At 47.4% G+C, this 25,406-nt stretch overlaps 2 protein-coding genes across 4 annotated transcripts in view; one reads left to right on the forward strand and one right to left on the reverse strand.

The window, feature by feature from the left end:
* RSPH14 (radial spoke head 14 homolog) overlaps window positions 1-25,406 on the reverse strand; it is a 59,731-nt gene that overhangs the window by 513 nt on the left and 33,812 nt on the right. For all 3 annotated transcript variants that reach the window (XM_079957047.1, XM_079957046.1, XM_079957045.1), the window contains exons 5-6: window positions 1,403-1,628; window positions 655-791 (exon numbers count right to left, since the gene is read on the reverse strand). In XM_079957047.1, coding sequence (XP_079813173.1) covers window positions 655-791; window positions 1,403-1,628 — 363 coding nt within the window. The remainder of the gene's footprint in view (window positions 1-654; window positions 792-1,402; window positions 1,629-25,406) is intronic.
* Window positions 10,153-25,406, forward strand: part of GNAZ (G protein subunit alpha z) — a 40,587-nt gene continuing 25,333 nt past the window's right edge. The window contains exon 1 of the mRNA XM_079957036.1: window positions 10,153-10,414. The gene's annotated coding sequence lies outside the window, so the exon portion shown is untranslated. The remainder of the gene's footprint in view (window positions 10,415-25,406) is intronic.

Genomic DNA, 25,406 nt, shown 5'->3' on the forward strand with positions numbered 1-25,406 from the left:
GGCTTTTCCTGTGGCCCTTGGCAGGTCACATGTCAAGACTACAACTAGCAATGCAATGTGTGAGTGGCTGGAATTGGCCGGACCTTTGGCTATGCAGGTGTTTCTTGCCATCTGTACAACATGGGAATGGCCTCCACCACAGCTCGTAAGCTACAGAAGCTCTAGGCAGCCAGTGTGCTAGATGTTGCCCTGGCAGCATCTTGGATCCTGCTGCTCAGTTGTGCATCAGCCACATGAGACAACAGGATTCCCCTCAGCTGACCCAACAGCTCTACACTTGGGGAGACCAGCCTTGTCCAAGCTGGTGCTCTGGAGATGTTGCTAGACTCCAAATCACAGAAGCCCCAGAAACCAGCACAGCCAGTGAGACAATGGGAGGGAGAAGCAAATGGAGGACAGCAAGTTGTGGGGAGGCAGGGTCTAGCTAAAGCCTTAGAAAATGGCCAAAATGTTTCCAGAGACCCCATGGCTTCCTCTCAAAGCCTGGCTACATGCCCAGCTACACTGCCCCTGTCTTTTTCTCTTGTGCCACTGGCCTTGCCTTCTAACTTTCTGCTTCCCACAACTCAGCTGCCCTCCCCTCTTCTCCTCAAAAGGGGTTGGGAATCCAGAAGGGCCAACCTGCCAGCTGCTCCCCTGCCTTCCCCTCCTCACCTTGGGTAGTGATGGCTGAATTCATCAGTGCCCCGGCAGCGTTGGCTCGGACCTCGGCGTCTTCATCTTCCAGAAGCATAACGAGGTCTGGGAAAACATCTTCCTCAAAGACCATGTTCTTCCCTTCCAGGGGGACGCTGAGGGGAGCAAAGGGTGGGGATCAGCCAAAGAAACTCTAAAGCCCCTCTGTGGGTCTGACGTGTGTATGTGTGTGCACACATGCTAAGAGCTGGTTGTCCTCTGGCCAACACGGGGGACCTGAGCTGTCCCTTATGTAAGAGAGCGACCTCTCTCTTGGGACATTCTGACGTTTGCAAAACGTACGGCTACAAAAACAAAAAGGCCTTGTTGACCCATGGCTTAGTGCTACATGTGAATCCTGCCCACAGATCTGCATCAATTTGTGATTTCTTTTTTAAAAAGAAGACATGAAAATTTGTCAGCGTTTCAGAGCATGTGTCTCCTAAGACACACAACCTGGCAAGCAATTCCCTCCAACAGACCACAAAAATCTGGAGAAATTGTGTCTTGAAGGATTTTGGATTGTGTATCATTTTGGAACGGAAATTTGCGTTCAAGCGCTGTACGTTTTTTGCCTTTTGTATTTTATCGGTTTCGTATTTTTCCCTGTCAGCCGCCTTGAGTGCAATATGAAAAAGGTGTGATATGAATAAACATGACAATAACAATGATAACTGAAATGGGGACTGGATTTCTCCTCCACCCTTGGTGAGTCACCGGCCCTCACCTGATGGCCATCAAGGCCTGAGCTGCCCTGCTCCTGATGTTCACCCCTGAATGGCTGAGCAGCTCCTTCAGGATGCGGACGGCTCCTGTGGCCAGGGCCTCGAAGGCCTCCACCCGCAGGCAGCCTGTCAGCGTCTCCAAGATCAGCTCCTGGATATCCTCCAGCTCCGTCTTCAGCTTGAAGACCAGCGAGGGAACCAAGCCGCTCTCCACAATCCCGGTGGCTCCTGCAGGAGGAGGGAACAGAAGGAGGATCTGTGGTGGTGCCCCAAAAGCCCACGGCCTAGCCAAGCCCTTCCAGCCATGAGGATTGCCATGGCAGAACAGGAGGCAGCCGAGGAGAGAACAGGCTGTCTGCGAGGAGCCACTGGCAAACAAGCCTCAGCTGCCTGGTGACTGTTGCTAGGAGACAAGCAGCTCCATCGAAAGTGATTCACATGTGCAGTTGGGTGATGCGGAAGTTCGGCATACGAGGAGAACAGAAGGAGCCTTCCCCAACTTGTGCCCTCCGGGTGCTTGGGACCACAACACCCATCAGCATCATAGGGCTGGAGCTGATGGGAGTTGTGGTCCCAAGCTGATGCTGGTGTTTCTTCAAAGCAACCTTTCCTTTCTGAGATAATAGCTTAGGGTCCTTCTCCTTCATGGGGGCATATATGGGGTTTCCAAGGAAACACTTCTTTAGAAAGTAGAGCACAGAATCATCATCACCATCATTGTGGGGACCACGGTGCACACAGAGGGGATGTTAATCCATCCCTTCCTAGACATGACCTTGACAAAATGCCCCCCCCCCACTGTACTGGTATCAGCCTTACCCCGTTCCCCACAAAACGTCTTCCCTTCCAGTGCTGTAGTGGCTTTGATGACGCAAAGCGACTTCTCCTCCAGGCTCCACTGCAATTTCATTGATGAAAAAGTGGAGCAATTTTCCACGGTGACTTTATGGAAGATTATCAGTCGGCATTGTACCTGCCTGAGGGATAGCCAAGCAGGTGTTGTGTGGGGCTGTGCCATGGCAACAGGTTTGGGAGCATGAAATCTCTCCTCAGAGCCAAACAACCTTGAACTCATGGAAAAGCCTCTTGATTAGCCCCACAGATCTCTCGACTGCAGCATCACACGCGGTTCCTGTGCTACTGAGCAACTTGAGGACTAGGTGTCTCAAGAGCAACACCTTCAGCAGCAGCAGCTGAAATCAGGGTGTGTGTGGTCTTAGGAGGCCAGAGTCCATAAGGCCTCTCTCTTGAGGGAGCTGCTGGAAGTAACAGAGGTCTCTGGCTCAACCCTTGGTCTTGATCTTGGCCTGTTGATTGACCACACTTGTGAAGCATGTCTTGGGCTGCAGCTGATTGCTTGTGCTCCCTCTTGATTGTTTGGGGCACTGCTGTACCCTCATCCCAGCTCTCCTTGGTGAGGATATGAAGTAGGAGGCTCAGACCGCCCCCAGGACTGGCATCCCAGCCCCTAAGGGCACCTGCTGGAGCTTGACAGAGGCTGAAGGTAAGCATAGTCCCTGTAAATTCCCTTAGGAATGTAAAACGAGCCTGATGGGTCATGCTAATGGCCCATCCAGTCTAGCATCCTGTTCTCAAAGTGACCAACTAGATGCCCCCAAAGGGAATCCCACAAGCAGGACCAGAGCATAAGAGCAACTCTCCCCTCATGTGGGAGAGTCAACCCCACATTGCATTGGACTGTTCTTGTTTTGAACAGGGAGATGTGTGCTGAATGCCTGCCTCTCTTGGAGCCCTAGTCAATCCTGCTAGAGGTCCCGTGGATGGGAGTGTCTATGACAGGCATAGGCAAACTCAGCCCTCCAGATGTTTTGGGACTACAACTCCCATGATTCCTAGCTAACAGGACCAGTGGTCAGGGTTGATGGGAATTGTAGTCCCAAAACATCTGGAGGGCTGAGTTTGCCTATGCCTCGTCTATGAGGAGCCTGGGCAGAATTCAGGGAGGACCAGGGTTAGGATCTCTGAAGCCCTCTAGAATGAGGCAAGGCAGAAATGGGGAAATGACTCCAGGGCGGCCTTGGGCTCAATGGATCTAGCATCCAAGTTTGGTGGGGAAGGCGTTAAATGAACCTGTTTCTGTTTGCTTGCTTGTTTGAAACGTTCTCCTGGCTTGGAAAGGCAGGTGTTGGAGCAGAGAGAGCCAATGTGTTGCCCTCACTGGATGTTCATAGAATCATAGAATTGCAGAGATGGAAGGGATGACGAGGGTCGTCTAGTCCAGTTCCCTGCAATGCAGGAATCTTTTGCCCAACATGGGGCTTGAACCCACGACCCTGAAATTAAGAGTCTCGCGCTCTACCCAGTGAGCTATTTGTCTCAACTCCTAGCAGCCCTAGCTGCCAGCATGCCTAATGGTCAAGGATAATGGGAGTTGTAGTCCAGCAAATCTGCAGGACACCATTTGGAGGGCTACCCCTGGATTGGGATAAATAAGATTTACAAGAGTAATCGGCCGGAATAAGCATCAATGTTTTAAATATGACAAGAATCAAGGAAAGGAGGTCTGGTTATATTTCAAACTGTACTAAGGGAGAAAAAGTGCAGACATAATTTTAAAATGCCCTGCTCAGAGCTTCGTGTACCCAAAAAAAAAAAAAAAAAAAAAAGTCCATGCTGGTCTTTCTATATATAACTAACCTAGTTCTGCAGTTGATTTTAAAGAGAGCTAGCTGGAAGATGAATGGAACCTGACTACTGTAAAGCTTGCCATGAAAGGTGAAAAATTAGGGGGAAAGCAGGTTTTCCATTGAGTTTGTGTCTCGATATCTGCATGTGCGCGAAAAAACCAGGTTATGGTAGAATCATCACTGAAATGCTCCCTCAAGCAGGGCAATTTCATTTGGAGTTTTTGAGACAACTTTGCAAGGGAATGCATCTGCATTTGGGAACAACAGCCATTTTTGTCTCTTGGTGTGGGTTAATACGTTTTTCTTCCCCAAACCGAGACACAAAGGGTATAGGGCAACACATAAATTTAATAAATAATCATAATCATAATTTTCTACCCTATGTGAATTTGTAACCAATGTTATATCGGATTAATGATCATCACTTCCCCAAAGAATCCAGGGAGTTGTAGCTTATCGAGGGTGCTGAGAATGTTCTGCGGAAGAATATGCCAATAGGGAAATGACTATTTAACCCATTTAAATCTTAAAAAGCAGAGACATCACCTTGCCAACAAAGGTCCGTATAGTGAAAACTATGGCTTTCCCAGTAGTGATGTATGGAAGTGAGAGCTGGACCATAAAGAAGGCTGATCACCGAAGAATGGATGCTTTTGAATTATGGTGCTGGAGGAGACTCTTGAGAGTCCCATGGACTGCAAGAAGATCAAACCTCTCCATTCTGAAGGAAATCAGCCCTGAGTGCTCACTGGAAGGACAGATCCTGAAGCTGTGGCTCCAATACTTTGGCCACCTCATGAGAAGAGAAGACTCCCTGGAAAAGACCCTGATGTTGGGAAAGATGGAGGGCACAAGGAGAAGGGGACGACAGAGGACGAGATGGTTGGACAGTGTTCTCGAAGCTACCAGCATGAGTTTGACCAAACTGCGGGAGGCAGTGGAAGACAGGAGTGCCTGGTGTGCTCTGGTCCAGGGGGTCACGAAGAGTCGGACACGACTAAACGACTAAACAACAACAGCAAAATCTATACTGTAGGGTTGCCCCTTAAGATTTACAAAAGGCATGGACCCACCTCTAGACAACAAATGGCAAGTTGCTAGCTAAAGGGCTTCCCGTGGGTGGAGTCAGGGTTCTAATTTTGTCTTGCTCTGTTGCTTGCTCTTACGTGGTGGTAATGTGAACTGAACATGTATCTGGCCCTGGGGCAATTGTAAAATTAACGTTCTGGAATCTGAGCAGTCCCAGAGTTGTAAGGCCTGAGTTCAAGCACCTGGCACCGGAGGAATGTATGGGTGTGCCAGTTATATGACTTCAGCTTGCAGCGGAAGGAAAAGAATGTGATGCACAGCCAGTTGGAAACCATCAAAACTGAGGGCTTCAGTTGACATAACACAGGTGGTCAGCAGTCAAGATCTCCTGTGTTCGTTTGTTTAAAAGAAGAAGAAACAAGCACTTAGCAGCTGAAGATTGGAGCAGGTAGGACTAGATGGCACCGTTTTAAGTGGCATTGGGAGTGGGATAAAGGAAGGGAACTGATTCTCCGGCACCGTTTCTAAGAGCTAACTCCCACTCACTGCTATTAGCTTTGCAGGGAAAGTGTGTGGGTGCCTGTATGGTTCCTGTGTGTCTCCCCCAAAGAACTAATAGTACCAATGGGGTGGGGGTGGGGACACACGACTTAGATTGGGGAGTGTCAATTCTCTCTTCCCCAGTGTTACTCCCTGGTCTTTGAACAAGATGAGCGGGGCTGCTGCGGGTCTGATGATGCCTAGTTTGGCCCCTAAATACTTGAGAACTGTGCTTTGGCACAAATGAGTTGCCTGTTCCTGGACTGTATTCTGCCATTTGTGGCTCAGGAGGAATGGCCTTGACTGGGGCACCATTTGGATAAGGTCCTTTTCTTGGGGCGGAACCTCAGCTTGGGAACTCTCTCCCCCTGGAAGCAGGAATGGCTTCAACATTAAAAAAATATTACAGCTGGGAATCCAAGGACTAGGAATGTGGTGGGGTGGCCACTCCAGGACGAGGGCACAGCTAGGACACCCTGATTCTCCTTTCTGCCCCTGCAGCAGTGGAAATGCGGCCGACACCAAGTGCAGAAGGTGGGCTGTGCTTGAGTTTCAAATGCTCCCCAGTGTGGGAATGTGGCCGATGGGCTCCAAAGGCCTCAGCTGCACAAAGGTGCCTGGACGGACACGCAGGCAGGCGCATGCTAGTCTCCCCTGTGAAAACGCAATGAAGAAAAAACCTTTGCGCCTGCATCTTCCACCCGCATTGCATGCCTCCTGGTCTTTCCACTGTTATTCTTGTAGCCAAAAAAATCAGCTTTCACATGAGTGGATGAACAGCATGTTGATAAACAAACACACTGACAAGGAGTGCAGGGTTCCTATCTGCTGCTCTACAAAGGAAAAGGCGTTGCCATGGAAACTGTCTTAGCGCTTTACTTCTCAGCAAATGCCCCTCCATTCCACATATTGACCACAGCCCGGGTAGGAATCATTGTGCCAGTTCCCGTGTTTCCGGCAGTCCCTTTTAGCCACGGACCTTTCTGTCAGGTGACCCTCGGGACCTGCCTTTGTAAGGAGAGGCACTTCTGGTGCACTGGCAGGTGGGGAGGGATGTCACCGTCTTTTTGCTGCTCTGAAACTCCAGAGGGCGAAGTGAAAAGGGCAGAAGGCCTGATGCTGGCAGGTTGGGGGGCAAGAAACAATGGATGGCGCTGGCAAATGTTCCTGCTGGGCTGAGAAGGATGGAGGAAGAGGTCAGAGAAGGGAATCGGGCAGGAGGAGGAAGAAGCGAAGAAGAGTTTGGATTTGATATCCCGCTTTATTAGTACCCGAAGGAGTCTCAAAGTGGCTAACAATCTCCTTTCCTTTCCTCCCCCACAACAAACACTCTGTGAGGTGAGTGGGGCTGAGAGACTTCAGAGAAGTCTGACTAGCCCAAGGTCACCCAGCAGCTGCATGTGGAGGAGTGGAGACGCAAACCCGGTTCACCAGATTACGAGACTACCGCTCTTAACCACTACACCACACTGGAAAGGAAGTGGGCACAGGGTCCATCTACAAGGTGCCAGGGAGCGCCTGGGACAAATCCCCGTTGGGCCAGGGTTTGCCCTTGCAATACGTTTGAAGGTATGGGTAAGTTCAGCCCTGCCTCTGCATCCTTAAATTGTCATGACAAACAGGCCCTAGATGAGAAAGGGCAACGAAAAAACGAGGCTTGTGAGATTGTGAGGCTGTTTGGTTTAGAACAAAAATAGCAAAGATGATAAAATGATGAATGGCAAATTGCTAAAAGAACACAGAGAGGTTGCCAGGCTAATAACCACTTGAGATTAGTCAGAGATACATATGCCACACTTGGAAGAGGAGGCATTGTGACAAATGAACAACAACCAGATTGAGGACGAAACATCCCTAAACCTCAGCTTTGGAGGAATAAGAAGACAGTGATGCCCTAATAGTATACCTATAATGTGGACTTGGCTGGGCAGCATCACAGCCACCCCTAAATTTAGCTTTCTCTCTTGAGTATTTCATATCCACCTTCTCAGCCCATTTTATTCCAAACGCTCCAAGTTATCACATCTTTGTTATAATTTTTAAAGGGGGAAACTCTTGATTCAAATGTATATTCATATAACAAACACATAGAATCATTGAATTCTATAGTTGGAAGGCACCCTGAGGATCATCTAGTCCAGAAATATGCAGCTGTCGCATATGGGGAAGCACACCATTGCACACCGAACTAACCTAAGAAGAGCCTGGCTGCTGCTGGATCAGACTGAAAGGGGGCTGATCTAGTCCACCATCCCATTTCCCATCCTAGTCAAACAGATGCCCCAGTGGGGACGGGGTGCCACAGCCCTCTTCTTCTGCTGATATCCAGAGCCTGGTGCCTGGAGACGTGCTGCCTCTGAACCAGGAGGCAGCTTACAGCCATGGCCTTTATCCTCAATGAATTTTTCTAACTCCCTTTTAATGCTGTTCAGTCTTATGGACATCACCATGTCTTGTGGTAGCAAATTCCATAGCTTAAATTGCGTGATGATGCGCTTCTTTTTGTCTGCTGTGAATGTCCTGCCATCAGATCCCACCAGTGTTTATGTGAACTTAGGGGGGTTGTGCTCCCAAAATGCATTGTTTTACACCAACACTGAAGCGGAATTGCAATTTTAATGCCCATTCACCCAGTTCAGAGAATGTGTGTGTAAACAGGGGCATCGAAAAGAAATTATCAATTACCCCTCAGAGGGTAGAGTATTCCTTAAACATGGTCCAACTGCAGAGAAGCCCCTCAAGCTCTGTGATTGCCCAGCAGGCAGAAACTTTTCCTTACTAGCTAGCTACTGATGGAATGGAGTCATTTTGGTGTCATGGCCTTGGGAGCTGATTTCCCAATTTTAGTGAGTTTCTTGGCTGCCTTCCTATGTGGGCATCGTTGCCATTACAGTCCCTGATGGGTGGGCTGTGGTACGATTTGCAGGAATGCTACAGGCACATCTGCTGTTTTTCTGGCATTTTTGCATCTTGGGCATTATCCTTCCTGGATTGGTGTTCTGAGGCAACCGCAATGCACCCACCAGAATTGGCCTCATGTATGAGAAGTTTGCTTGGCCCATCTTCCATTGAAATACTTAACATGTGTGAAGAGTTATTCCAAAGTAATATCAGTCATTATTTCCATACTCCGAAACATTTCATTGTCGTTCCAATTACAATTGCCTATGTTTCATTTATAATTAAGGTACAGTGATTGTAGCAGCCATCTTGGATTTTTAAATTTCCATTTTCTCAGCAACCCAGAGGCATAAGCTGCTGGTTTATACACCAAGGCATGCATCATTTAACGCTCTACGAACCTGATTTTGCACTGTTGCCTCAACTAGGTTTCAGTTGGCTGCTCGTTTTCAACTGAGGCTTCTAAATCCTTTGGGATAAGCGTTAATAAGCCTAACATTAGCTTGTCATTAAATTTTCATCAAAGTGGTTGAAGGGTAGGGTTGCAAGAGCAAGTTTATGCTGGTAATCGGCAGCACTAGATGAGTTTTTAAGACATCACTTTTAGACAGACGCCATGGCTCAGTGGCAGAGCATCCCACCTTGACTTCCACCTTTAGTTTTAGAGTCAAAGCAAGAGCTTCTTGTTCATTTTTTATTATGGATTTTGTGTTCTCATGTTGTTTTTATATGTTGTGAATTTTGGATGAAGGGCAGGAAACAAATTTAATAAACAACAGCAACAAGAAGTGTGCCCCAAGAACCAGGAAGATATGGATCCAGCAGACTGAAAAAAATTCCCCTGAAACAACCCCAAAACTTGGGAAATCTCTCTTGTTGCATCTTATGCCCCTTGGCCAGTACTATTCTCAGTCCAACCTACCTTACAGGACTGTTGTTAGGGGGAAACAGGGCAACCATTGCACAGGTTGAGCTGAGGGCATTGGGGGCATGGTGCCAGAATGGGCTTACTGGTTGTAGGTTAAAGAGGATCCCCAAGAAATCATACCTCGCCAGTAAGCCATCTGGCTACAAAACTGGGTTAGACACAGGGATTAAGGACAATCTGCAAAGGGGTCCTTTGCCCCGAGGGCCAGCTGCTGCCCTGCCCAGCTTGTCCTTGAGGTCAGGCTTCCACGATGGGGACTCTACGGTCAACTGCCCCAGGGAAGCCAGGCTCCCAGGAAACTGGGTCCCCGATCCCACCCCAGGGAAGTCAGGGAGGCCACCCGAGCCATTGCCCCCTGTCGCGGTGGGGTTGCTTGGCGCCTATGACCCGGGCGAGAGACCCATGGAGGCGGGCGGGGCCGCTGGGGGGGGGGGCTTGTCGGCTGGGAGAAGCGTGCCGCGCTCGGGGGCCTTTGAGCGAGCCGGCCCCGTCCAGCCTCGCCGGGCCCCCACGTGGCAGCCCCGCTGCCTGGGCGCGCGAGTCTCTTGCGCGCACGGCGCCGGCGCGCTCCGCCATTGGCGAGGGCGCGCGCCAATCCGGGCGTCGGCCGGCCAATCGGGGCGCGCGGAGCCTCTGCGGCGCGCCAGCCCCTCCTGCGCCCGAGGCTCCCGAGCGTGGTGTGCTGTGGCGCGCGGCTGCGGGGAGCCACCGAGCAGCCCCAGCGCCCGGCCCGCCCCGCGCCTGCTCCAGCTCCTCCTGCGGCACCGGTGGTAGCAGCAGCAGCAGCAGCAGCAGCCAGACGAAGGCGAGGCACGCATCCCGCGCCGGTGCCCGTCCCGCGGGGAGGATGGGAGCCCCGGCGCTGACGAAGCCCGGCGGCGGCGGCAGCAGCAGCAGCAGCAGCAGCAGCAGCAGCAGCCGCGGAGAAGGAGGCGGCTGCCTGCCCCGCCTCTGGCGCCTGTGAAGAGGTAGGTGCTGCTTGGCCGCGCTCCCGCCGGGGAATGAGGTCAGGGCGAAGCCGCGGCGAGGGCTGCCTGCTTGGGACGGGGATCCCCGCCAGAGATGCCCTTTGGGCCGGGGTGGGGGTGGGCGAGGCTACCGCCGGGCTCTTGGCTTCCGCGTGGCCAAAGCGACGCCAACGCCTCCCGCCAGGCTCGGGGAAGGGGGCGCCTTGGGCAGGAAGGCAAGACGTCGGCTGCCCGCTTTCCCGGGCAGGCTCGGCCTTCGCGCAAGCGGGATGGACAGCTCCTCTCGGGCAGGCGATTTGCGGGCGGGAGGCCTTTTGCGGGAGGAAGGCGCCTGCTGGTCCCTGCTGCTGCTGCTGCTCAGTTTGCGCGCGTCCTCCCGCCCTGCGTGCGCCAGACAGCGCTTGACCTCCCGATTTCGTGCTGTGCCATTGAGCACCCCCCACGCCCTCTCCACGAGCATCGTTTGCTTGGGTGCCAGGGAGAGAGACATGCCTGCATCCTCCTCTTGGGCCGGGCACCAGAGGCGGGTCGCCACACCCTCCGGGGGACTGTCTGGATCGATTTTGCTGCAAAGCATGGAAGCGGATCAGGCCAGCGGGGCCCAGCGACGTGAGGGTTGTGGGTTTCACATCACCGAAGCTGACACACCTTTTGCTGTTTGGGGCAGGTGGTGCTTAACTGGGCTTAGGGATGCATGATTCTTCTCGCCTGCCGTGTGCTGGCTGGGGCTGGGGTCTGTCTCCATCCCCTCTCCAGGAGCAGGAGACTGTATGCCACCAGCATGGCTGTCGCCTGATTGGGTTGGGAAATGGTCCACCGGAAGGAGCCCTGCCCTTGGATGGAGGACACTCTGAGAGCAGAGGCCCAGAGAGGTGGCATGGGAGGGGGGTGTGGTTCTCAGGGAAGGGCCAGCACCTGGGCTGAGTAGACAGGAAAGGATGAGAGGGCCCTTCTTGGCAAGATGGTCTCAAGTGTAGGATTCTCCCCTCCTCCTGACTTACTGCCTCAGTAAGTCTATCTGCTTGCACATCAGATCTTTTGAGAGAAGCCCTCCAAAAACAAGCAAATCATTGGACAGGACATGAAGAATTTTGCAAGAGAAAACCTGGTTTTTGTGTTCTGTGATGTTCATCTACGGGCAGTTGACATAGTCAAGCGATTTAAGGCTGCCCGCTAATGGTGGAGTAAACTGCTCTGTCTTTGGGCCTTCCAGGAGTAGGGCATGTCTTTTGGTGTAGCCATGGTACCCTCCCTTCCAAAAATCGAAAAATAATTGGTCCAGAGGCGCTTCAGGTCTGAAATAGTTGGGTCTGGTGGCACTTTTTTTAGTTATGTTTACATTTATTTATATTTAATACATTTCTATATTGCCCTTCATCAAAGGATCACAAAGTGGTTTACAATGTAAAAACACAAAAATACATAGCGCAGTGACAAACAAAAACAATACCCCTCCCAAAAGGGTAACACACTGCAGTAATCTAACTTAGAGGTTAACAGAGTCTAGACAACAGAAGTTAGGCTATCCATGTCCAGATAGGGATGCAGCTGGGCCACCAGCCAAAGCTGATGGAAGGCACTCTGGGCCACTGAGGCCACCTGAGCCTCAAGTGACAGCAATGGACCAGAAACGACCCCCAAGCTGCGTACCCGCTCCTGCAGAGGGAGTGTAACCCCATCAAGAGCAGGCAACCTCCTAGCCATCTGGTCTAGGGAACCACCTACTAACAGTGCCTCAGTTATGCATGCATTATGTTAGCTTTGATTGGCTGGCCAGGTAGAATAAATAAATAAAGTTCTAGACACAAGTACAGGATGGGACTTTGCCCTCCTCATTTCAGGAAGTGTACCAGGTGTGGGAAATATTGGTGTCAGTTGGAATTTCTTCTTCTGTGGACACAGTCCATTTATATGCCAGTTAGATACATGGTTTAAAAAGTGACTGAGCTGGTATCGGGAGGTTAATAATGTACCACTTACACATTCAAGTGTGTTAATCAGCAGGGCAACAATGCAGTGTCTCCTCATTTTGCCATAATCTTATTAGCCGTTTTTGACTGGCTTGCTTTCCCACATTGAAGAAGCTTCTTTGCTCCAAGGAGCTCCCGGGAAGGCAGAATTAGCGTCTTCCAGGAAACAAAGCTTGATCCAGGCAGTGGAAGGTTTTTGTCACCAATCTTGATATAGACAGGCTGGCAGTGCTGAACAACTTCACAGGAGGCTTTTAGAGACGTCACTGGCTCACTGACAAAATCCACTGATATCACTGGTGCTGATTTCCAAGCCATAAGATAGACTTCTTTAATATTTTCGTTGCTGTAGAATATGTGGCCTCATTTCACAGTATCGGCGGTCACAAAATCATGCGGCTTCAAGTGCAACTGGGTGTCCTCTGCCATCCACCACAGGGCAAGGGACTCCAGAAAAATAAGGGCTGATTTCCTCCTGCTGCATGTGCAGTTCACATTCCATGCCTCAGGTAATCATTGAGAGATCCAGGTAGTTGAAAGTCAGTTTCTACAAAGCTAAATAAAACAACCTCCGTTCAAGTCCTTGGCACTCTTCTGCTGTCAGATTCGTTGAGCAAAGAGGCAAACATTACAAGCCCATACATAACTACTCAGAAGTAAGCCCCCATGGAGGTCTATTGGGCTTACTCACAGGTAAGCGGGCATAGGACTGCAGCCTAAGTCTGCAATCATATGTACACTTGCCTGGGAGTAGGCCCAGTTGAATTTAACTCTGACTAAAAGCGCATTGGCTCAGACTGTAGCATTCGATTTTAAGTGGTTAAACCTTTATATTCTGGTAAAATGAAGGTTTAAGGTTGTAAAGTGGTGGTGAAACAGGCTAAGAGGCTTCAGTCCTGCACACAGTGAGTTTGCTTTAAATTTCTCAGATTAAATCTTCCCCTATAACTTTTCAACCATATATTACAATGAATATTTCAATAAAAGGGGAATGGTTTCATCCAGTTCCACAGAAACATTTCCGTAATCAGTCAACATGTCCAGATCTTTAATTGGCATGAATGCAGCTTTCCAAAGATGAGCCCATGCACTTTTCACAGCAACCAAAAGCTTTTGTATGAACAATTTAGTTGCCCCTTGAAATCAAGAGAGTTCAAAATTACTTGATACTTCAAATGTTAACACTTTCCCCATTATTCCCACCACTTGGGTTGAAGAGACTTGAAGAAAAGGGCAAGTCCAACAAGAAAGTTAGAAATCTGCACTGTTGGTATGTCATTTCCAGAAACTAAAAGTGACAGTTCAGTAAAGGATTTTGTTCAGCTTTTCAGGAGTAATATAGGAGTAAGATTACTGTTTTGTACACCGGATATATATATAGTGGTTAAGCAACGTACAACAGGAATTGCCTGATGCATGGTTCTTTGCTGATGTCCTTTCTGATTGACGTGTTGGCTACTTAATCCATCAGTCATAGATAAATACGATTTTCTCAATTTCATATTGCAGTTACCTTATAATTGAGAAATTGCTCTAGTTTCCTGAACTCTCTCCCCTCCTTAAATTCTTTGTGAGAGATAACCGAATATGTGTTATCAAATGCCCTAAAGGGTCTTAATTAAATGTATTCTCTCTCATGACAATGGCCAGTGGCAGTGTTTGCAGTCTTAGCTTGTTTCTCCCCTGATCCCTTAAAATCGGTTTTAAAAGCTGAGGTGGAATGAGTTGCTTCTGCCCAAGTGACCTTTCTCTCTTGTAGAATCTCGAAAGGAATTCATATTGATTAATTTTCCAGCCCAAAGCATGCACCTGATGTCTCTTGAGGGATCCATACCCAGAGTCACTGAATTTGTGCTGCCTTATAGTATTAACAGAGGCTAGTGTGCACATGATCATCCTTTTCTGCAGGGTGGATAACAGACCTAGAATATTTTCCCGCATACAAAGATTCAGCATTTTCTTCCAGTAACAATTCACTTTTGATTGTAGAGGCATAATGAATAACAGCAAACATGTTGGATTCAAAGTATTGTTTACTATTCCAGGCCAAAAGTTACCAACCCATTCTTGACTTGAACCATGCTGAAGATTCAGCCACCTTTCCATGAGGGAGCTTGTGCTTTGCTAATCTCTCGCACCTTCACTTGGGTTTTAGTCAGCTGGGCTGGACTTCTCCATAGTAACTAGAAGGTCAAATAGCCTAAGAACTTGCCGAGGTACAACTCTGAAAGGCTATGATCAGATAAAGCCTGTGATGGCCTGTGCTGACATGGCATTGCTTAGGAACCACTGAGAAGAAATCCCTTATGGTGAAGGAGTTCAGGAAGGTGGAGTTTTGTGAGCACAACACATGCATCTTAGTATGAACAAGGATGTGTTTGGATGCCCCTACTTCACCAGGCTCTCTATGTGCAGCCTGGCATCCAGCGGTGTTCTGGTCCTCCTGTGAATAAGCCTCTCCTGTGTGAAGCCTTTGTGGATCAAGTTGTTCTGGGCCTGACCTGTCAGTCTAGCAAATGGTTGTTCATTCCAGAAGTTGGAGGTTATCTCATTGGTTCCATAAAACAGCAAGTGAGGGGTGGCAAGAAGGCAGTGATTCTGCCACTGGTGATGGTGGGAAGAGAGACTTTATTCTGCAAACTGGCTGTTCTTGTGCCTATCTCCTTCTGCCCTGCAGTGCAGAAGAGTCTCTAGAATCTTGGAGCTCCCAACTAGTTCTGTGGTGTGCAGAAAGTTGAACATGGTGTTGTAGGAGAGGATTGTGTCAAAGCTTCCATTTTTTCCAAATAGAAAAGACTCAGCTGAGAAGATTTTCAAAAGCAGTATAAGAGGTGCTGGGGTCTGCTACTTAATGCACAGGGTACGGGGTGGAGGGATGCTAAATAAACTTCTTGGACTTTAGCCATTGCTCCTGAGACTAGCCCGGTAAAAATGTCACTACTAAATGGAATAAAAACACCTTCTGAGTCACTTGTAACCTCTTCCCAAAGACTTTCCACCTGTAATCTGGCAAGGGGTCAATTCTTGTAGAAGATCCAGAGAAGGCACCTTGTGATAGGGGGAGAAATTCAATTTCAAGGTGAACCTACCTAATTTGCACTTTCTGAAACCGCACATGAACCGAATTTTGCAATGCAGTTCCCCAGCTAAGCAGTGTGTTAACAAAAATGCATAGACTGGAGCGAACTGTGTGCAAAAATGAATGTACTGGTGAAAATAACACAACTGTATTATATTGGGGAAACTGCTTTGTTTATATTAACAAGATAGCATTAAAAATGTGTATCAGGAGAAACTCACATTAAAATACAGGTGAATTTTCGTAGTTTTTCATTGAAACCATTTCCCCCTACAAACTGATTTGGAATAATGGAGAACTGAAGTTAAGATCTGAAAAAATGAGAAACTGAGAGGAAGCAAAATTGACTAATCCACCCCTCCCTACTCATCACTTCAGTTTCCAAGTACCAATGTGCTCTGTTATATGGCCAAGCATAACTGAACTGATTTTTGTATCAGCTGAAGTCTGTTGCAGTGGAATGGAAGGGCACAGAGGGGCATCAGGTCAGCTTAACTGGGTGACTGATGTTTCCAGCAGAGATTAACTTGATCAGGCCACTTATTGTTCCTCACACAGCTATAGAAAGCCACACATGAGGAGGAGCCTGTTGCGTTCCCCTCGCCTTCAGCAGCAGCCTGAAGAGGTGCCTGCCTTTGCAATCTTGCTGACGTGGGAGCAAGTCCAAGTTTGCAAATGAAGCTGCTGATGGCATTACAGTGATGCTACGCCAGCAAATAAGTTGCTAAGAATATTTGGGAATGGGGTGTAAGATGGGCTGTCTTTTTTAGGAGCTGCCCTAAGCATCATCTTTTTGTTTTGTTTTTCTTACATAATTCTAGTTAAATTAGATTTGTAGGCTTCGGGAGAAGCAGTAATTGGCTGATGTGAATTGCATGCAGCAGTGATTACCTCACCCTGATTCATAAAGCCTAATATGGGGAATAAGAGCAAGCCTGCCAGTGACATCTTGGCAACTGAGGCGGAAAATCCAAATGGTGCCCTCCTTTACAGTTCTGTTTTAAAAATGCCGGTAATTTAAGGGTGGCCCAAATCTGCCACTTCGGGTGGCTGCCGCTCTCTCCATCTGAGCCAGTCGAAAGAGAGTAATCATTGCTCTGATACCATTTATAGCTGAGCTGAGCATAAGAGGGGTGATGAACATGTAGCCCTGGTTTGCTGCTCTTCCTTCCCATGAGGTACATCTAATCCTAATGAGATGGTTCGGTTTTATTCCAACTTCTTGAGAAGGAAGTTAGTTGAAATCAGAGCAGGCTTTCTTTCTGGGAAGGGAGAAATGGAGGCAAGGCCTCAGTATATGTAACTAATTAACAGAGCTTGCCCTCACCTCACCTCTTTCTTTCAAAACACTGCGGAACTAGCCAGGTACTCACTTGGACAGATTCCAAGAACTATGGAACTCACAACAGCTATGTGCAAAGGTTGGTTCTCTTAAAATGATCATCTCCTCCGGGTGCCTTTTAGCCTAATCCTGCATGCAGTTACTTGGAGGTGCCCCACTAAATCCAGTGGGAATTACTCTTGAGTGAGTGTGGTCAGGATTGCAGACGCAGTCTGGGATACTAGCATCACTCCAGGTGTCACATGAAACATGCGGCACAAAGATAATCTCTCCCTTTTACAGTAGGTTCCCCCCTCCACAGAATTAGGCCATCTTCTCTTTTCCCTGCCCCCACCCCCAAATTTAGACCAAGTAAAAGACACTTGCAAAAAAAAAAAATACTGTTTAAGCCCATGTACTCAAGGTTATACTGCTGTCAGAAGTATAGGAATGGGGTGCAGCTGTAAGATTTGTCAATTCCAGCACTTCTTTTTTCTTACTTCACCAGTCTTAAATTCAGATCTCCATATTTCTACAGCAATTTGCATTTTTTTAAAACTAAAAATCCTCATGAAAGTCCAGCATTTTGTGTAATTCTTCCCCCAAGCAAACACATTTTGTATGCAATTTTGGCTAATACACACATTTCTGTGAGCTGCTTCCCTAACATAATTCATTTGTTTCGGGTCGCATATTGGTTTAATAGGTGTGAATTAGGTAGTTTCTCTAAAGTGCAAACCATGTTGAGCTTCTTCTGAGGTGCTGGGGCCCCTTCTCAGCACTGCAGATGCTACACTGTGCTGCAAGCCTGGGGGGCCACATGGGAGGGGGTTCATGGTCGGTTCCACCCTTTCACACTTCCTTCCCTCTCCCCCACCCCCAGTTTCTGGGAGGGTGGTGCAGGTGCCTCTCATTACCACGGGAAGAAGGGCCCAAAATGGTGTCAGAGCGGAGGAGTCAGGGCTGCTGGAGGTATGACATTCAGCACAGCCTGGGTTTTCTTACAGTTATCGACTCATGCAGCTGACCTGCCTAGTTTCAGTTTGAGACTCTATTTGCTTTTCACAGACTTATTAACTAGCTCACAACCTTATGCAGAAGCCGTGAATTCTGAAAGCTGCTAGGGAGAGCTTTAAGAAGGTGGGGGAGGAAATACGTTGAACACTTGCAGCTGCACCCGAGAGAGACATTTTTGCATGCATTAATATTTGAGCATGGTCTAAATGGGGATTCACAGTTATCAGGCAGAATTGTTGGGTGACCCATCGTCTCAGGGTTACATGAGGTACAAAAGCGGTCCAGCACATTGTAATGGTGGCAGTTCATACCTGCAGGCCATATTTGTAGGAATAATTGGGGAGGGGGAGAGAGAGAAGAAAGGGGGTGGTACATTCCAGTGGTTCACTTGCACTGGTAGACTTTTCTTCCTGTTATTTGGGACACAGAATATATGGTAAGAGGTAGAGAACCCAGAGGAACCTCTGACCGTTGAAAACAGCAGCAGGAATGGCTGCTTGCAGAGTCTCGTTCATGTTGACCAAATCTCTGCAGAGTGCTGTGTGGCCATGCAGTATGGAAATGATTCACTCCAGAGCAAATCTTCTGAGAGAGAGCAAACAGGATAAAATGTACCTTGTTACAGATGAATAAATTGAGAGATGGGGAGAAATGGTGCAGAACACACCCACTTGTATGAAAACAAGGGGAAAAGATGTATGAACAGACAAGGCAAGGCAGATGCAGTGTGAAAATTAGAAATGAAATGAGAAATGATATTGCAGTTTAAAACTGGTGATCATCAGAGCCCTTGGTTTAAAAATGTCCTTCCCACGTATTGGTTTGCCCCAAACAACATGGCAACCGTGTTGATCCTTACTCCCCTCCACGGATCATGTAGCAGGCTGGAAGAATTGTGGCTGACACAGAGCCATGTGGAAGAATGCTGAGCAAATCTGAAGCAGTACAGTACCTTAATTTGTTGGGTATCATTTGGCTCAACACAAAACAAAAACAAAACTAGTTTGGGATAGTTTAAGCTTGGCTCCAGTTTGCGATTTGATATAGCAATTACAGCATCCATCATTTCAAGCTTCTCCGGATTCACTAGGCTTGTGTCAAAGTATGCAAGGTCTTGCAGAAGCCTGCAGCCTCACTCGGCAAAAGTAGCCCTCCAGGTCACCACCGCTCCTGCCTCTAGTGTATGACTGTATTTATTTATTTCTTAAATTTATATCCCACCCTTCTTCCCGAAGGAGCACACTCCAGTTTACTCTACATCCAGTGCATGTCCACTGCTGGTATCTGATGCTGTTTGTACATAATGTTAGTCACAACTTCCCTTTATTACATATATAGCTCAAGATATGACCTAACCCCTCCCCTGACAGCATATGAATCAATATGGCTAATTTGACCCAATAACACCCCCTCATCACACACAGAGACAAAACTCACTGCAAGCAACCGAATGCAGCCAACCATGCTCTGGGCTCTCCAATCTCTCGCTTTGCAACAATGAATGAATAAATAAATGATCTGTCCACATGGCGCTGACACAAAAACTCTGCACATACGCTATGCAAAAGAACGGAATATTATTCTCCCCCCTTCTCTCTCCCCCCCACCTCACAATGTCTATGACAACAATGTCTCACACCAAATGTAACTGCCATATAGGAAGGACTCTGTGAGTTGAAACATTATATGTACCTTTGTTATTCATGAAAATCTTTTAATAAAAAAGTAAATTAAAATAAAACAATGTTAGCCACAAGCCACATCTATCCTGGAGTTTCTTGAGAAATACAACCGTGCCTTGGGTCTCAAACGCCTTGACTCCCGAACAAATTGGCTCCCGAACAATCGAAACCTGGAAGTGAGTGTTCCAGTTTTCGAACGATTTTCGGAAGCCGAGTGTCCAGCGCTCCTGCAGCCAATTGGAAGCCACACCTTGGTTTTTGAATGGTTCCGGGAGTTGAACGGACTCCCAGAATGCATTCTGTTCAAGAACCAAGGTACGACTAGTGCATTTTGATGTGTTTCCTCCCAAACCAGCAACTGAAAACTTAAGCCATATGAAGACACCCAATGCTCCCTCTCCACCCACTGGAGTGGACAGATAGTGGGCGACTTGGAAATATGTCTAGCTGTCCTGATGTGAACAACGATGTGCAAATGTGATTTGATGCAGAAGTGGTTTGCTGCATTTTAAGTCAGTCTTGTGATGGGTTCCATTTGTACTGTGCTGGCTACAATAAGTTCTGGAAAATATAAAACTTGGGTGAGAATAGCATTTGGGGAATGAGTGGAGTAGGGAGATCTGACCTTGTGTGCTATCATTGCAAAGGAGAAGTTTATCAGACTCGATGGTTTGCTCCACCTCTTCGTCCTACTTTGAGAGGCAGGTGGCATTTTATCACAGTCTGAGTGTTAAGACTATTTTTAAGCATGAGAACAAGGCTGGCTATCCATCATCCCATGTAGGGCGCTTGCTTTGTAAGACGGTAGGCAAGGGATAGGAATTATTCACTAGCTGGCTACCCAAAGCACCAGTGAGTGAAGAACTTTCTAATGGCAGGGTTGGTCAGCAGTGGAACAGAGGCTGCCTTAGAATGTGGTGGACTCACCATTGTTGGAGATTTTTAAGCAGACGCTCGATGCTCAGGATACTTTAGTAGTGGCTGTCCTGTTTGATGCATCTTCTGGTTCTGCGATTCTTTTCATACCACTACAGCCCAAGTTAGATCGCTTAAAGGATTCCATCCATTGCAGAGGTCTTTATTCACTGATGTTTGCTTGTTACACAAAATTCTGTTGATTTTTTTTATCATACTTTATGCTTTGCTAAAAGCTGGGAGAGGAGAGGGAAATAAAACAACCCTGCTTCATTCTCTCTCCCTTTAATCTGTCAAATGGCAATGGGTCTACCCTAATTCTCTGTTAAAAGAGAGTGGGAGGAAGGGAGTTTGACCAGGCCGACATCTCAGTTCTGTTTGTTTTAATGGTTGGTTCTTTGTTGTTTAGATTTCCGGCTCATTTATGCACTGCCCTATTTATGTGTCTGTCTGTGGGTAGATGATGCCTCTTTGTAAAATAAGTCTTACACTGAACTATGGCTCTGCCTAACTGGTAATGTGAGGGGGCTTGGTTCCAGTTAAGTGGAAAAGCTAAAGAGGGCTACACAAACCTGAACAAAGGAGCATCCAGAGAAAACCATCTTGCAGGAGATTTATAAACCAAAAGGCAGAGAGAAGGCAGAACTGTTAAGTACTGGGAAAAGTAGAACTTAAGGACTTGCAGCCCAGAATAGGTAAGGAGATAGAAAACACCCAGCTAAATTAGATTGTGCTCAAATCCTGCTTGCAGGTTCCCCACAGGCATCTGGTTGGCCACAGTGAAAACAGGATGCTGGGTTAGATGTGTGGATCATTGGCCTGATCCAGCAGGCTCTTCAGATGCCCTTATGTTATCAAACAAATTCAATTCTTGAGACTCTTATGAATTACAATCAGGGGTCAGCAAACTTTTTAGCAGGGGGCCAATCCACTGTCCCTCAGACCTTGTGGGGGGCCGGACTATATTTTCGGGAAAAGGGGGGGAGAGAACGAATTCCTATGCCCCACAAATAGCCCAGAGATGCATTTTAAATAAAAGTACTGTACACATTCTACTCATGTAAAAACATGCTGATTCCTGGACTGTCTGTGGGCTGGATTTAGAAGGCGATAGGGCCGGATGCGGCCCCCGGGCCTTAGTTTGCCTACCCATGAATTACATCTTGTGGTATTGAAGGAGCAGAGATGCTGATCACAGTTTGAAACTTTTAAATAGTTAAGAATCCACAGAGAACGCATGAGGAGCCAGAAGAGTGGAGATGGGCAAATGCCGTCCCTGTCTTCAAAAGGTGGGGTAAAGAGCGGATCTTGAAAACTACAGACCATGCCAGTTTGACAATGATGCCTGGCAAAATTCTAGTACACGCTATTAAAATTAGCATGTACAGTGATTACTAGGAGTCAGCAGGGGTCATCAAGAATAAATCATACCAAACCAATCTCACTTTCTTCTTTTTTATATACCGTATTTTTCGCTCTATAAGATGCACCAGACCACAAGACGCACCTAGTTTTTGGAGGAGGAAAACAGGAAAAAAAATATTCTGAATCTGAGAAGTCAGAACAGCAAGACGGATCACTGCGCAGTGAAAGCAGCAATCCCTCTTGCTGTTCTGGCTTCTGGGATAGCTGTGAAACCTGCATTTGCTCCATAAGACGCACACACATTTCCCCTTACTTTTTAGGAGGGGAAAAGTGAGTCTTATAGAGCAAAAAATATGGTAACTACTATTTGATAACCAAGTGGATTGTGGAAATCCCATGGACATATTATGATTTCAGCAAAGCAGTTGACAGAAGCCTCCTGTGATATCCTTGTTAACAATATGGTAAAATGTGGGCAGGATGATACTGCCATTGGGTGGAACCACAGCTGCCTGAACAACTGTACGCAATATGTGCTTGTTCATGGCTCAGCATCAACCTGCAAGGGAGATCTCAAGTGGAGTGCCCCAGAGCTCTGTTCTGGCCCCGTACTCTGCAACATTTTTATAAATGGCTTGGATGAGGGAGTAGAGGCGATGCCTATCAGATTTGCAGGTAATCAGTGGGGACACAGGGCTTGCTGCTTTGCTACACTACACCGAATGTTCCTTATAACCACAGCTGACAACTAGGCCTTGCCTCTCCATCTACAAAGGTGTTTGAAGCACCTCTTGCTTTCTTGGTGCTTCTGCTGAGGCAATGATGTATAGCAGCCTTCATCAACCTGCTGCTGTTCCACATGTTCCGGACTAAATACTCATCAGCATGTACCAGCTGGGGATGATGGGAGTTGTAGTCAAAATATCTGGAAGGCACCAGATTGATGAAGAAGACTGCTGTACAGGATGCTTAATCAGCCTGCACTCCTTTCCCTCCATGTTTAATAATGCATGATTAATAAAACCCCAGTTTATTTCACCACCATTCATGGTTGGCCCCTAAACCTTTAAGTAACTAATTCACTGTTGTCGCCTGGGAACCCTCTCCTGAAGCATATACATTCAACCATCTCATATGGCCCTCAAGCTTATTTACAGTGGCCGTCTGTTGTATTCATACTCCCGTTTTTAGTGTACGGAAGTGCCATTTGGAAAAGCAAGGGATGGCAGTGGGCGAGGTGGATTTGAGAGGCTTTGAATAGAACAATCTGGCACCTTTAAAGGTGGGGGAACTAGAACATGTGGTGGGCTGGTGCGACAGCCAAGGAATTGAGTGAAAACAGAGAGAGAGTGCTTAAAAACCAGCAGCCAGGCAGAAAATCTGATAATTGTGAAGACAATGTTGAAGAAGAAGAAGAGTTTGGATTTGATATCCCGCCTTTCACTCCCCTTCAGGAGTCTCAAAGCGGCTAACATTCTCCTTTCCCTTCCTCCCCCACAACAAACACTCTGTGAGGTGAGTGGGGCTGAGAGTCTTCAGAGAAGTGTGACTGGCCCAAGGTCACCCAGCAGCTGCATGTGGAGGAGCGGGGAAGCGAACCCGGTTCACCAGATTACGAGTCTACCGCTCTTAACCACTACACCACACTGGCTCTCTATTGTATGGATGTTTCCCCTGGAAGGCTTGTGGCAAGGACGCTGCCTCTTGTGCTCTCGATTCACATCAAGAGGTGCACATTGGGGACCAACTTACAATGGGAGTCAAATACAAATGAGCTCAGAAATATCCAGTGGACATGCTTCAAGAAATAACTTCTAGGAATGGGGCCAGAATAGAATATGTCCCATGATCCGAGAATGATCCGAGATAGTTCAGGAACTGCATTTAGGGAACCTTGAGATGCCATAGAAGAATGTTCTTTAACCTAGCTTCCAAGGTTGTTTAGGAATTCCAAATACATCATAGGGTGTGGGCAGATGCCTAATAACAGATGTACCATGAAAGTCCTATCCACAAGGTTTCCAGTGGCGTGTGAGTGTGTGGCTTGTACATACCCCATCCTGTCTTTGCAATTGTGTGTAAGATGGAACATCTCGAAAAAGCAAGTATATACAGTGGTACCTTGGGTTACATACGCTTCAGGTTACAGACTCCACTAACCCAGAAATATTACCTTGGGTTAAGAACTTTGCTTCAGGATGAGAACAGAAATTGCACGGCGGCAGCGGGAGGCCCCATTAGCTAAAGTGGTGCTTCAGGTTAAGAACAGTTTCAGGTTAAGAACGGACCTCCGGAACAAACTGCCATATTTTCCGCTCTATAAGATGCACCAGATCATAAGACACACCTAGTTTTTGGAGGAGGAAAACAAGAAAAAAATATTCTGGATCTCAGAAGCCAGAACAGCAAGAGGGATTGCTGCGCAGTGAAAGCAGCGATCCCTCTTGCTGTTGTGGCTTCTAGGATAGCTGCGCAGCCTGCATTCGCTCCATAAGAAGCACACACATTTCCCCTTACTTTTTAAGGAGAAAAAAGGGAGTCTTATAGAGCAAAAAATACAGTAAGTACTTAAACTGAGGTACCACTGTATATAGAAAGAGAAGCACTGAACCTGCGTAGCCAAATCAAAGCCCATGCTTAGCCTTGACTGCTTAACTGCTTATTTACTTAGCTTCTGCCCCTCCTTTCGATCTCCAAGGCAGCTTACATAAAACAATAAAATGCAATTAAGTTGAGGCTGCTTCTGTCACCTCAGGCATAGCATTGCTCTGGGGTGGCTGTTTGCCACTCCCAAAACCCCATTTGTCATCCAGCCATTCTGCCTTTTTCTACCCCTTTCCATCTAATCTACCAGTTTCCTGGATGCACTTCCTTCTCCCATCTCCCACAACTGCAGGTGTTCTATCACTCAGGCTGAGAGAGGAACTAGGACACCGAGCGAAACAAAAATGAGTAAGAGTGGCAAGATTTCTCCCTCTGTTGTCCCCCCCCCCCCCCCGCTGCCTATTGTTTCCCCTATACCACTTTCCCATCTCTGGAAGGAAAAAAAGCATGTGTACTCCCATTTCTCCCACCCAAATGGTGAGGAAGCTTCTTTGGAGAATATAATTTTGAAGCCCACACCTTAAATAAATGACAGCTCAAGAGGGTATGGAGATTCTCCTGGGACTTGTTATTCAAGAGCAGAATGGAACCCACTTTTTCTCCTATTTTTGGCTGCATTTCTAGTTATCCCATTACTTGCTGCCCAGGAAATTCACAATAATGTACTACAGAAGCACTAAGAATTAATGCATTTGCAGAGTAGATAGGCTGCAAAGTGAGCAGGCTTTTGGCTGGAGCACAGAGGATGCCTCTGAAAATGGCTTCCCTGATTAGACTGAACCTTGCTCTGGCCATAACGTGCAGAGCTATTTTTCTAGAAGTGCGCCTGGCTTTTGAGATAATGTGTGAATAATATCAGTTTTATCAGCAAAGCAATGTTCTGTACTCCTTGAAAACCATCCCAACAAGAGCAATTGGAGTGCCATATTCTTGTTAAAGAGCTGCAGCATGCAGAGGTTTATTTAAGAGAGGAACATTTAGGATGCTTCTGTCCTTCGTGGCTGTATAGGTGCGTTTGAAAACATGCAGGCAGTGTCTT

The sequence above is a fragment of the Podarcis cretensis genome, assembly GCF_951804945.1.
Source record: "Podarcis cretensis genome assembly, chromosome: 16".
Taxonomy (NCBI): domain Eukaryota; kingdom Metazoa; phylum Chordata; class Lepidosauria; order Squamata; family Lacertidae; genus Podarcis; species Podarcis cretensis.